The 14595-nt window shown below is 43.1% G+C and overlaps 1 protein-coding gene across 3 annotated transcripts in view; it reads left to right on the forward strand.

The window, feature by feature from the left end:
* The first annotated feature begins 1215 nt into the window (after positions 1 to 1215).
* CEP57L1 (centrosomal protein 57 like 1) overlaps positions 1216 to 14595 on the forward strand; it is a 37807-nt gene continuing 24427 nt past the window's right edge. The window contains exons 1-3 of one of the 3 annotated variants that reach the window (XM_084624106.1): positions 1216 to 1353; positions 1441 to 1872; positions 12180 to 12324. In XM_084624106.1, the coding sequence (XP_084480232.1) occupies positions 1852 to 1872; positions 12180 to 12324 (166 nt within the window). In that variant the 5' untranslated portion in view covers positions 1216 to 1353; positions 1441 to 1851. The other 2 variants (XM_084624108.1, XM_084624107.1) reach the window with 2 other exon arrangements.

Genomic DNA, 14595 nt, shown 5'->3' on the forward strand with positions numbered 1-14595 from the left:
AGGATGTCTATATTGCCATTGGTGAGGATTTAGTATGACTATAGGCCTGCACTATTCACCCGTCTTAACAAAACCCTTCAAATATGTTGTTTTTCAATAAACTAAAACTACATGTTGTCTAATGTTGCCAAACATTTTCAGGCTTCCATCCTTACAACATTTTTGTGAAAGTCATAATTACTTGATTATAGGAGGTTATAACTGGACTCTGTCCTTCTGTAGTGTACAGCACGTTATTGGTGTCTAATAATTCAGGTATCAGTGACATGGTAAGTTGTGCTAAAGATCTATAATCACTTCCTCAAAAACAATGAGAAGTCTGGTGGCACCTTAAAGACTTAACAGATTTATTTGGGCATAAGCTTTCATGTGTAAAAAAAACCCCTTCTTCAGATGCACCTGTTTTTGTGGATACAGACTAAGATGGATAGCCCTCTGATACATAATCACTTCCTGTACTTGACACTACAGCTATTCTACATTCTCCAGGTGTTTTATTTAAAATAAGGTAGTGTTCCTGAGCTATGCAGTTTTTTTATGGATTACCATCTCTCTATATGTCCCAAAAATGAGAGCAACATGGGCCACACTCTAATCAGAGATTGACCATACGCTTTTGAATCCCTATGACCCAAAAACTGACCTCGATTTTCACTAGAAATCTGACCTTGTTCTACTAGCCGTGCTGAAGCTCCACCAGTGCTAGTGCAGATGAGGCACAAGTGTTCTTACCACCCAGTTATCTAATCCCTACTCAGTGCAGGGCAAGATGAGTTGGTGGTAAAATCTCTGTTAGCTCCTCACTCCTGCAGAGAAGCAAGGGTAGCAAACTCACTAAAGAGCACGTCCAGACGGGGCTATAGGTTGATGTTGTGGATATCGGAGGTGGGGCTGAAAACAGTTTAGTTTTGTCTACACTAGGAGATTAGCCGCTTGTTGAAGGGCATGTGTTGCTAGCACAGGGACAGCTAGCTAATAAGCGACACAGGTGGGGGCCGGGGCCGCTCTACACGAAGGAAATGCTAGGGAGCTGAACAATCTGGGGAACCCTTGTGCGGCAGGCGACTGGCAAAGGGTATCGACTAGCTCCGCTCTAAGCAGGGCTGGAGGGCACCGCTCACAGCGCCTCAGGGCCTCTGATCGCTCTCAGCTAGTGGGGCGGGGAGCCCCGCTGGAGGGGAGGAGCCCCAGCCGCCTGCTACGGCTGCACGCCAGTCACTGAGCGAGCTGAGGAGAGGGCCCGGGCGGGGCTCGGAGAGCGGGAGGGAAGGCGGCACATTTAAAGCTGGGCCCGGGCAGCCCCTCCCCGCAGCAGCCGCGAGTCTAGCGCGGGCCAGGAGGCGGCAGGAGCAGGTAACGCGGCGCTGCGGGAGGGTTGGTCCGTCGTCCCTGTCACTCCCTTCTTCTCTCCTCCGCGACTCATCCTGCCTTTCCCCTCAGCTCGGGGCCCGCCGTCCTTCCTCGCAATCCGCTTGCGGTAACTGCATCGCCCTCTCCAGCGCCCGCCGCCCCGCCGGGGCCGGGGCCGGGGCCGGTGGCTCTAGGGACTAGCAGCGGCAGAGCCAAGGCACGGTGCTGCTCTTCGCCTGCTGCGGCGGGCGCTCGGGCCTCAGCTGCGTTAGGAGACCCGGGGGCTGGCTGTGCAACCTCCCCCGTCTCATCGGTGCGTCCCCGCAGCGGTTCGAGTTAGTGACCCAGGGAAAGGAGCCTCTCCAAGGAGAGCGGAGCTGTCTGGAAGAAATGGACGCGGGTGGTAGCTCGGGTCATCGGGCTGCTGCTAACACCCCCGCGTACAGAAGCGGGAGCCTGGCTTGGTGGGCTGCTTTTGTACTGCAGGTGTGGTGAAGGGACATGGAAACCTCGCTAATGGAGGTGAGCAGCGTCTCTCTTGTGGCCTTAGGAGCTAACAGTTCAAACAACAAGCTGGTTAAACAGTGCCCCGCAAAGGGAAAAATGGGTTTGTGGTCGTATATGATCTATTTAGATGGCCTGAAAGTTGCTTCAAAATACTCCCCCTTCCCCTCTCCCCGCCTTGTCTTTTATCTTCTAGAAATATCAGGAATGTCCAGTCTAGGTGGTGGGGTTGTTCTTCCTTTTGGGAATTTTCTAGGCGTTCTTTGAAGGGGTGGAGGTGGTTGCATCTTTTAAAAAAAACTCTCTTATTTCAGTTGAATAGTTGTAAACAATCCAAATTTTGATAGTCCGAGTAAAAAATTACTTCCTTTCTTAATGAACTAGGTTTCAGTTGCTTGATACCTGTGCCTCCCTTATATATTCATAATGAAGTTAAAAATACATAAACTAATTTTCCACCATTGTTTATCTATATTCCAAATACAAAGGCCCCCCACTGAGATGTAGCATCATCATTATGCTAGGTCCTGTAAAACTTATAGTTAGAGTTCTGTGCCTACATAATGAGACAGGCCAAGGGCGGGCGGAGAAAGGAAGTATTGCTGATAGAAGGTTACATGCTTTGTAGCTTCAGTCCAAGTGCATTGTACACACAAAAGGTGACCAGATGTCCCGATTTTATAGGGACAGCCCTGATATTTGGTGCTTTTTCTTATATAGGCATCTATTAACCCCCACCTCCTGTCCTGATTTTTCACACTTGCTGTCTGGTCACCCGAGACACACCAGAGGTTCCTTTTATCCCCCCACAAACTCCGTTTGTACTACTCTCCCATCCCCCTCAAAAAGTTCCTGCAACCACCCATGCTAGAGAGGTTGCGTGTGCCCTATTCCCCATACCATTGGTTGTGTGCCCTTCCAGTCCCCCTTCCCATATGCCAAAGTCCTCTGTTCTGCCCCTTTATGCACAGGGTCTGTGGGCTATGAAGTTTTTGCTACTTCAGTTATTTTGGTATAGTTAAAGTGGCAAACCTCTCTAGTGAAGGGGTCTCAAACTCAAATGACCACGAGGGCCACATAAGGACTCGTACATTGGCCCGAGGGCCGCACCACTGACCACTCCCGTCCTCCCCTTCCATGAGGCCCTGCCCCTGCCCTGCCTCTTCCCACTCCTTCCCTGCCCCCATTCCAACCCCTTCACCAAAATCCCCACCCCAACTCCGCTCCCTCCCTGCCCCTGAGGGGTGCAGAAGGGGTGTGGGGTGCAGCAGGGGGCTCGGGGCAGGGGGCTCAGTCCGTGTGCCTGGAAAACACTAACCCAGACACGTCCTGGTGGACTTTGCTGAGTCACAGAGTTGAGCAGTCCCCCATTTTGCGATGCTTTCACAGCCCTCTTACAGCATTGTAAATCCCTTGATTGGAACTCCCCTGCTGATTAATGGTTATTTAGCACCATCCTGGGAATGGGTCACCTCATTTGTCACTGGAGAACTAGCAGTGAAGACTCTCAAACTTACAACATATTTCAGTAACAACCATATAGCAAAATCTCATAACTTCATACACACACATGATATACATATTTTGACAGAACAATGGGTTTCAGAAGATAAGAAGATATATGAAAAGTTATGATATGGCATGCTTTGTATGAAATATATCATAATTATATGGCTGGTGAATATGGGGGTTCCTGGGTGCTGCTTTGAGGTACAGAGTGCCACACTGGTGTGTAAGTTTGTTTTCAGGACCACCAACCTGGCCCACAGGTTATTTTATGAACCCAGCAAAGCACACAACCACTGCTTGCTGTAGCAGACAAAACCACTGCTAACTCTAGAGTTCAGATCCAAGGAACAGGTTTATATCCGTAGAGGTACAAAGTGATCAGTTGAGAGTGACCTGCCAGTGATCTGACTTAGTACATACAGACAAGGCTGTACACAAACAAAGGCAAAGACTTAAATTTCAGTACACTTTTATGCTCAAGATGACCCCATATTTTTATCCACACCCCCTCCTCTGATTCATTACATAACGAGTAATAATATTTTATGACCAAATATAAGATTCTGCATTACACCCTAAATTATATAACTTGATTATCTACTTATTAATACTTTTCTTATTGTTAATTTTAATATTTGACAGGGACTTTCTTTCTTTACCCTGATCATATTTGGTGGGGTCATCACAACCTCTCACTGTTACTGCATCCTTGTTATTTACCTAAATATCAAGGACATTTCAAGAAGTGAAATAACAGGATGCTTAGTTAGCCAAAAAGTTGTCTTGCGCTCCTTTCCAAAGGTCTGATGAACCAAACTAAACTAGGCCTACATTTATATTGATTATGCACTTGTCTATCTAATATGTGATATATAGGATCCATTAAATACACTTAGGCCCTTACCCTTTTACATGAGGTAAGTTTACCTAATCATCGTCTCACCTCCTTACATGGTGTAACTTTTCTAGTGTAGACTACCACTTAGAGTATGTCTACACCTACCTTGGATTGACACTGTGGCGATGGGTCCAGTGAAGACCCACTAAATCGATCACAGATCACTTTCCCGTCTACTCCAGTACTTCAGCAGAATGAGAAGCATAAGGTAAGTTGACAGGAGAGTTTCTCCCGTTGACCCAGTACAGTGTAGACACCACAATAAGTTGACCTAAGCTATGTCAACTCCAGCTACGTTATTTAGGTCGACTTAGCCCTGTAGCGTAGATCTGCCTTCAGTGTTGAACAGAGCCTTCATGCAAACAATGTAGGGTAAAAATGAAACCGATCATACCTGAATTTACGCTGGCTACTTACTTACTTTCCTGATACATGTTTCTTGTCACATTGGGCTGAATACAGTAGATTTCCTGGAGAGTCATTTGTTGCTGGTTCAGGCTTTATTCAGATGTCTGCATGGGACCCTCAGTGCTGTAGCTGTGTAGTTACATACACATGTAGAGAATGATTAATTGTCCATTATAAGCTATGGTATATTCTCTGAAAAGAGAGACATTTGGGTGTTAAACCAGTCCCCCTACAAATATTAAGCAAACTAAATATAAATATTAGTATAAAATAATATTCATGGCTCAGAAAGGCCTCCCAACATGCAGCAGGGAGAATTCACTGATGGGTGTTGTGGGGACACAAGACATCCTTTTCAAAACTTAAACTTTTTGTTTTTAAATGATGTTGCAAAGATAACATTAAATAGCTGATCTGAAGGTAAACTGATGTCATTTTGTCTGGCCTAAACTAGCACTTAGGGAAAGGAGGTGGGGGAAGAAAATCTCCTACTGGCATAAAAAATGATGGAGGCAATAGCGTAGCATCTAAATCAAGAATTCTCAGACACTTTTGTGGACCACTCCTTCTTTCAAATCATGATATCTGAGATAATCTTCTCTCCTAATCATGATAATAGCCCGTTGGCAACTCTGGAAATTGCTTACATGGAAGAGTTATACTATGAAAATATTAAAAATTGGCTACAAGCACCTAAAATTAAATTTTTTTTTTTTTAGCAGCTGGAAATGTGGAGGTGAGCAGCCAGCTTCCTGCAGAGTACCAGTAGTCCACAAACTGCAGTCTGCCACTCTCTCTGCTTTTATTTGTGTAATCTTACACCGATAAAAAGGATGCCCTTTTTCTCAATGTTGCTATCACTGGTGGAATTGCAATGATGTAAGACTTAGCACCAAAAAAGCTACTGTAACACAGCCTCTGAGTCTCAAGACAGATAATTGAAATGACACTAAAAATGACTCTAATGTTTTCATATGCCTGTTCCAGAGGCATTGGTGAAACTGATCAATAATCTTGCCAATTTCATGCTGCTGCAGATGCTTTACTGAGCATCAGCAGCCACTACTCCCTGAGGAGTAAGAGCTCCAGCCCTGGCCCCCCAAAAAGAGGCTGGAAGAAGGGCTGGCTAACAGGCCTTTCTGCATTTCCCTTGAAACAGTGAGATGCTCATAGGGTGGGGAGGAAGAGAAGGAGAAGAGACAAAGCTGCTATCTTCTTCATAAAAAGAAAAGGAGTACTTGTGGCACCTTAGAGACTAACCAATTTATTTGAGCATAAGCTTTCGTGAGCTACAGCTCACTTCATCGGATGCATACTGTGGAAAATACAGAAGATGTTGTTTTTATACACGCAAACCATGAAAAAATGGGTGTTTATCACTATAAAAGGTTTTCTCTCCCCCCACCCCACTCTCCTGCTGATAATAGCTTATCTAAAGTGATCACTCTCCTTACAATGCGTGTGATAATCAAGGTGGGCCATTTCCAGCACAAATCCAGGGTTTAATAAGAACATCTGAGGAACGGGGGGGGGGGGGGGGGAAACAAGGGAAAATAGGTTACCTTGCATAATGACATAGCCAATTTGCAAATGAATTCCAATTCAGCAGTCTCTCGCTGGAGTCTGGTTTTGAAGTTTTTCTGTTGTAATATCGCAACTTTCATATCTGTAATTGCGTGACCAGAGAGATTGAAGTGTTCTCCGACTGGTTTATGAATGTTATAATTCTTGACATCTGATTTGTGTCCATTTATTCTTTTACGTAGAGACTGTCCAGTTTGACCAATGTACATGGCAGAGGGTCATTACTGGCACATGATGGCATATATCACATTGGTAGATGTGCAGGTGAACAAGCCTCTGATAGTGTGACTGATGTGATTAGGCCCTGTGATGGTGTCCCCTGAATAGATATGTGGGCACAGTTGGCAACGGGCTTTGTTGCAAGGATAGGTTCCTGGATTAGTGGTTCTGTCGTGTGGTATGTGGTTGCTGGTGAGTATTTGCTTCAGGTTGGGGGGCTGTCTGTAGGCAAGGACTGGCCTGTCTCCCAAGATTTGTGAGAGTGTTGGGTCATCCTTCAGGATAGGTTGTAGATCCTTGATAATGCGTTGGAGAGGTTTTAGTTGGGGTCTGAAGGTGACGGCTAGTGGCGTTCTGTTATTTTCTTTGTTAGGCCTGTCCTGTAGTAGGTGACTTCTGGGAACTCTTCTGGCTCTATCAATCCGTTTCTTCACTTCCGCAGGTGGGTATTGTAGTTGTAAGAATGCTTGATAGAGATCTTGTAGGTGTTTGTCTCTGTCTGAGGGGTTGGAGCAAATGCGGCTGTATCTCAGAGCTTGGCTGTAGACAATGGATCGTGTGGTGTGGTCAGGGTGAAAGCTGGAGGGATGTAGGTAGGAATAGCAGTTAGTAGGTTTCCGGTATAGGGTGATGTTTATGTGACCATCGTTTATTAGCACTGTAGTGTCCAGGAAGTGGATCTCTTGTGTGGACTGGACCAGGCTAAGGTTGATGGTGGGATAGAAATTGTTGAAATCATGGTGGAATTCCTCAAGGGCTTCTTTTCCATGGGTCCAGATGATGAAGATGTCATCAATATAGCGCAAGTAGAGTAGGGGCATTAGGGGACGAGAGCTGAGGAAGCATTGTTCTAAGTCAGCCATAAAAATGTTGGCATACTGTGGGGTCATGCGGGTACCTATAGCAGTGCCGCTGATTTGAAGGTATACATTGTCCCCAAATGTACAATAGTTATGGGTAAGGACAAAATCACAAAGTTCAGCCACCAGGTTAGCCGTTACATTATCGGGGATCGTGTTCTTGACGGCTTGTAGTCCATCTTTGTGTGGAATGTTGGTGTAGAGAGCTTCTACATCCATAGTGGCCAGGATGGCGTTATCAGGAAGATCACCGATGGATTTGTAGTTTCCTCAGGAAGTCAGTGGTGTCTCGAAGGTAGCTGGGAGTGTTGGTAGCATAGGGCCTGAGGAGAGAGTCTACATAGCCAGACAATCCTGCTGTCAGGGTGCCAATGCCTGAGATGATGGGGCGCCCAGGTTTATGGATCTTGGGTAGTAGATAGAATAACCCAGGTCGGGGTTCCAGGGGTGTGTCTGTGTGGATTTGATCTTGTGCTTTTTCAGGGAGTTTCTTGAGCAAATGCTGTAGTTTCTTTTGGTAATTCTCAGTGGGATTAGAGGGTAATGGCTTGTAGAAAGTGGTGTTGGAGAGCTGCCTAGCAGCCTCTTGTTCATATTCCGACCTAGTCATGATGACAACAGCACCTCCTTTGTCAGCCTTTTTGATTATGATGTCAGAGTTGTTTCTGAGGCTGTGGATGGCATTGTGTTCTGCACAGCTGAGGTTGTGGGGCAAGTGATGCTGCTTTTCCACAATTTCAGCCCGTGCACGTCGGCAGAAGCACTCTATGCAGAAGTCCAGTCTGCTGTCTCAACCTTCAGGAGGAGTCTACCTAGAATCCTTCTTCTTTTTGTAGTGTTGGTAGGGAGGTCTCTGTGGATTAGTATGTTGTTCAGAAGTGTGTTGGAAATATTCCTTGAGTTGGAGACGTCAAAAATAGGATTCTAGGTCACCACAGAACTGTATCCTGTTCATGGGGTTGGAGGGGCAGAAGGAGAGGCCCCGAGATAGGACAGCTGCTTCTGCTGGGCTAAGAGTATAGTTGGATAGGTTAACAATATTGCTGGGTGGGTTGAGGGAACCATTGCTGTGGCCCCTTGTGGCATGTAGTAGTTTAGAAAGTTTAGCGTCCTTTTTCTTTTGTAGAGAAGCAAAGTGTGTGTGTTTTAGTAAAGTCCAGCCACGAGGAAGTTTGTGTGGAAGGTTGGTTTTTTATGAGAGTATCCATTTTTGAGAGCTCATTCTTTATCTTTCCCTGTTTGCTGTAGAGGATGTTGATCAGGTGGTTCCGCAGTTTCTTTGAGAGCGTGTGGCACAAGCTGTCAGCATAGTCTGTGTGGTATGTAGATTGTAATGGACTTTTTTACCTTCAGTCCTTTTGGTACGATGTCCATCTGTTTGCATTTGGAAAGGAAGATGATGTCTGTCTGTATCTGTACAAGTTTTTTCATGCAGTTGATAGATTTCCACTCCGTATGGCTAAATGCGGTGCCTTGCATGATGACAGGTTTCAGAGTAACAGCCGTGTTAGTCTGTATTCGCAAAAAGAAAAGGAGTACTTGTGGCACCTTAGACTAACCAATTTATTTGAGCATAAGCTTTCGTGAGCTACAGCTCACTTCATCGGATGCATACTTCACCTACTACAGGACAGGCCTAACAAAGCCCCCCCCCCCCCCCGTTCCTCAGACGTTCTTGTTAAACCCTGGATTTGTGCTGGAAATGGCCCACCTTGATTATCACACACATTGTAAGGAGAGTGATCACTTTAGGCACACCTGAGGCATCTAACTCCAGGAGAGGGTTCACAGCTGAGAATCACAAGTGGAGATATGCACCTACCTGTAGTGAGGACTTAGGCATTTTTGTCTGTGAGAGGGGCGAGGCTTAAGATGCACCCCTGCCATCAGCGTCTTCCATTGGCTAAATAAGGGAGCTCTCTATGTAGCATGCTGTCTGTTGTGGATCATATTCTAATGTGCCTGTCTCTCTCCATTCATTGTATAGAGAGCCTAGGTGCCTAACTCAGACTTTGTGGATTGCATTGATGTTCCTGTGATTTTTCTAGGTGCTTAAAAGTTAGGGGCTGTGATGCTGAATGTGAATCTAAGCCTCCAGTAAATTGTTCAGCTACCGAATTATATCCTTTGGGTATTAAACTCCTATAAACTGGAAAGAAAGGATCATGAGATAATGTAATGCAAGCTTACTTATGTGTTCCTGTGCTTCCTGCCCCATGCAAGTAGAATTGTCTACTGTATTTTATCCTCTGCTGCTTAGTAATCAAGACTGCATATGATCTCCTGTCCTGGTGAAGAAGGTTTTCTCATCAGTAAGAGCTACTGTGGCAGGATTCAATTTAGATAATGTGGTTTGTAATCTGTAGTAGATACGATGTTGCAGTGTTCTGTATGACATCCTAGAATACAGTGGTTGTCAGTAGCAATAAAACAGCATTGGAATGTTATGGGCTGAAATACTCTCCAGGACAGGATGGTGATTTGTACACGATTTTGAACAAATTATTTGTTCGCTAAAACTATCTAACGAAAGTTGTCAGAGTGGACTGTGATAGTTTGGCTGTGTCCCAGGTCTTAGGGAAACCTCTACAAGCTCTAGTTCATCTGAAGGGTTAGCTGTGAGTGTGTCTTGAAATCAGATATGTACTGACCAGAAGATTTCTGAGCTTGATAGCAGCTATTTAATAGTAATTTAGAACATGAGGAAGGTATCCAACCGAGAATCTCCAATTTCTTGAGTAGCTTGAAGATGCAGCATAGCAAGATGTTGGCTCTTTTTCTGTTTTAAATGCCCTCTGAAACATCAACACTGACCGCTTTTTCTGGAAATTTTTTTCTGTTTTGAATATTTTTTTCAAATTGACTCTCATCTGGGATCTAACTTTATTTAGATCAATGCTGTAGTTTGTTGTGGGTTGCTGCTTCTTCCTGTTGGTTCCTTTTGTTAAGCCACCAAATGAGTGGTGTAAATTACTTGTTCTAAACAGAAACCACGATGCTGTGCTGAGTAGAGATTGGGGTTCATGCTGGAAGTGGTACAGCAAATAATCTTCCGTGGCAGACAATACCCTCTTTCTGCTACTCGGGGAAGAAAAGGTGAGTCTGCTGCAGTATTTTAATCTGCTGTATGAAACCACAGTTTTACTGTATTATTAGGCCTGCAAGTAAGTGTCTTTTCTGTAATGAGAATTGTCTTCCACTGAACTGTGATGGTGTGATTACAACTTGCCTAATTCAGTATTGCAGTCTCTCTTTTTGAGTTTAATTATTTAGGCTTGTTAAAGGAATCTTACATGTGCCTGATGTGTTTTGATAAAAGCTGTCATCTTCTGTGACTGTAATAACTTCTGAAGTACAGCACAGAACCAAGTTTCTGGGACCCAAGTTAAAACCAAAGATGTTGAATTTGAAATAAGAAATACTGTACAAGGCCTTGGAAATTCACAAATTAATTTGTGAAAAATAATGAGGAATGTGAGTAAAAATGGGGCTTATGCATTTGAGCTGACTTTGAGATAGTAAGGAGTCAAGAATGGATGGCTAGTAACTATTATGTTACAAGGATTGTCTACAGACTCTCCAAACAATCCATAGTTGCAGTAGCAGGGCAGTTTTATGAACTCATCATTAAAACACGATTGCAAGAAAACTGAATAGAGGTGAACTTGAGCTGTGAAGTTCTGACTGAGAGTTTTGATGTTAGGCCTATCTATACCCAACAGATATATTTAAATAAAGCACCGTAAGAAATGGTAGGGTTAAGAAACCATGAAACAACTGACATTCTTAAAACTTGTTTCTAATTTTGTCTTGAGCATCATTAAGGTCAAATTAGAAGTAAAGTAATGCAGTAAGCAAAATATTGTTTATACATGATCAATAATCCAACACATCTGAAAAACACTTAAGAAATGCATTTCTTTCATGTTCTTATTGTCACATTTTTTTTTTCTCCATTTGGGTGGAATACATAACTAATATTCAGAGCTTGAATATTTAATTTCTAATCTAAATATCTGAATGGAACTTGAGTTAGTTATCCTGGAATAAACATTTTTGGCTGAGCTCTGAGGGTCAACTTTACTAAATCACCTAGTCCAAACTTCATTGTCTGTATCTCAAATACAGTTAAACTGTCTTTTTTTTTTATTTTAGGCAGAATAAACATGCCCTTGAAAATCTGCTTCGGACAAAATGAGGAGTGTGGCGGGGGGGGGAGGAGGAATTCTTTTACTGGATTGTATTAATGGGAATACAGTATATTTAAATCAAGAAAAGGAAGGCAGGGGTTTTTTTGCTTGGCCATTATTAGGTTTCAGCTGTATTAAATTTTGGACACCACATGTTTATTTAAAAAACACCTGCTTTGGTGGATTCAGAGGTTTGGGGTGGGGTAAAGTATATGTAGGGAAAAGGGCATGCTCATTGTACATTAAAGATCAGACATAACTGTCCTGTAAATATGAGGATGTTAGGAAAGGAGTGCATTATTCCCTGGTCAAAAAGTTAAACAGAATAAATGTGTTTAGAAGTCAAGAAGGAAAAATTTTAAGAATCTTTTTGGTAATAAAACAAGATGCCAAGGGAATCTGTAGCATTTCTCTCATTGGTGATTTTTTTTTTTTTTTTTTTTAAGGAATTTGTTGGGAGTTATTTAAGCTGCAGTATTCTTGACACAATGTAGAGGGAAGGACCAACTGACTTGCTCAGTGTTCTTTCCAACCCAGTTGATTTCATTTGATACAAACTTAGGGCTTGTTCAAGACAGGGCATTGGACTAGTTGTTGGTGCTATAATAATAGTCCATTTAGGAAATAATGGCATTCTGTATATCTTTCCTTCTACAGACCATGGGTTCTGAATCAAAGCAAAGTTTCATAGGAACCTTTCTGCAGCCTCCAGATAAAATGTTTGTTCCTACCTTTGGTCAGAGCAAGTCAAAGAAGGCAACAGCTACCATTGGTGACATGCTTCCTGCCCCAAACAACCAAGGTAAAGCCACAAAAAAAAGTGTTCTTTTTAACTCTATTAAGCAAATTGCCTTGTCTGTTCTACTTATGATCTAAATGACTAATGTTCGTTGGACTGGAGGCTTGTGTGGAGAATGAGTAGTATCCCCAGACTTGGGGGCTGTATCCTAGAAGCTGGTTGCCACCTCTCCTAACTTTGGCTGTGAAATCTGTTTTGCTTGAAAATTGGAGATTGCTTCTGTAGAGTTTGAAGTTTATCGCTTTCTTTTTAGCATTACTTTGATTTGAAACTTTGATTTTTGTTTCAGAGTAACAGCCGTGTTAGTCTGTATTCGCAAAAAGAAAAGGAGTACTTGTGGCACCTTAGAGACTAACCAATTTATTTGAGCATAAGCTTTCGTGAGCTACATGCATCCGATGACGTGAGCTGTAGCTCATGAAAGCTTATGCTCAAATAAATTGGTTAGTCTCTAAGGTGCCACAAGTACTCCTTTTCTTTTTGATTTTTGTGTGACATTGTTTGCTTCCCTCTAGGTCAAAAATCACTTAACTTTCTGCATAAGATCCCCTGGAAAACTTGAGGAGAAAATACATTGTAAAGAACCAAAGTTATAAACTATTTTGGTTATGGATAGTTTTGAGCCAAGTCTTGTTCCCGTTGCTGTTAAATCAATAGCAAATAATTCACATTTGGTGGGAGCAACGTTGGGTACTATGTATGTGAACATGTTTCTTTCTACTGTGGCTTAATCATAGGAAGAACCTAAGGCTCCTTTAGTTGACTCCTAAGAGGGTTCTTACACAAGCTTCTGCTACTAGACGGAGAGAGAGAGTGTGTTGGGTTGTCTTTTTTAAACTGTCGGACTACAGTTCTGGAGCTTAGTCTTCAGGTACACTGGAATAATGCCTGGTACACCTAGGGGAAGATCTAAGGTGGCTTTATTCCACATTTCTGCCTTCTAGTCCCTGATCTTAGGGGCAGTATTGCTCCAAGTTTTAGCCCTCTCTACATTAGGGGCCATTGTGCCAGCTGGGGGTCACTGCAACATGATCCAGCCAACAACCATGCTCTGAGGAAAATGGGGGTAGCTGGCAGGGAGAGCGGGGACATTATTTCCCCCCCCACCAAGGGAGTCCTCCGTTTGAGTACAGGAAACCTTAAGGCTTGTGTGTGCTATTGGAATGTCACAAAGAGTGCTTAGTTTGTGTCAGAACTGGGCCCTTTCTCTGTAAGCGTGTGACTATGGAGAGGCAATAGCATCTTCGGAGTAAAAGTTGTAGCTGTGGTGATACTTCATCATAAACATTTGAAAGCACAGTTTTAACCACACATTATGTTAGGGAACAAATACTTTTTTGAAATGTAAAAATGGTTCCTCCTTGACATTTTTCCAAAGTGTCTAACTTTCCCTTCGATCTGTCCAAAACAATCACATGATGCCACAATAAGTGAATCCTAAATAAATGTTGAGGTTGACTCATCCAAGAAGCTTTTTTCCAAGGACAAGAATAGCTTAATAATCAAGGAATTGCCATTATTTGGCAGTAGAAGCAGTTCTCTTTCAATAAAGCAGATATTGGGGAGAAAAAGGGGCAACAGAATATCTGAGCTACTTTGAGTGTCAAACTGGCTTTCAGAAGTGAGAGAAAAATCTAGGATCTGTTAAAATGTACTCCTCCTCCTTCCTGCCATCCCTATGAAAATGCCCCTGTGACCTATAAGGAATGTGCACATTTTGAGATTGGGTAACAGAAGAGCAGAGCATAAATCAAGTGCAGAGGTTACACAGAAAATATGACTGAGCCAGAAACAAGACTTAATTTCTAATCTCAATAGCAAGCCCATGTTGTATTCAGTAGATCACTGTGCCTCTGATGCAAATTGCTTCCAACCTCTGTATTTAGGCTAATTGTAAAACTGGGCAAACAATGCTTACCCATTTCTGCAAAGTTCTCTGAAATCTAGAAATTAAAAAGGATTACTCGCCCTTCTCCAGGAGGCATTGCAAGTTGGGCATTGGCTGTTTAACTTAGACCTGAGTTCTAGTCTTTGGTCTGATATTTAATTTGCTATAACTTGCTGGCACTCCTTACTAGCATTTGGAGTGAAGATGGCTATGCATGTATACACAGCACATTCTCACTTAGCGACATACAAAACAAATGCGTTTTGTAAGGTGTGCACTGAAAGTGCTGGATCTCCATAGGATCCACTGTTAACTTTTCCAGTGGGTGCTGTGGCTCTTCTCTAACAATTGGGTGAGTTATTTATCACATGTATTCTTTCTTTTTT

The sequence above is a fragment of the Lepidochelys olivacea genome (assembly GCF_965140295.1).
Source record: "Lepidochelys olivacea isolate rLepOli2 genome assembly, chromosome: 3".
Taxonomy (NCBI): domain Eukaryota; kingdom Metazoa; phylum Chordata; order Testudines; family Cheloniidae; genus Lepidochelys; species Lepidochelys olivacea.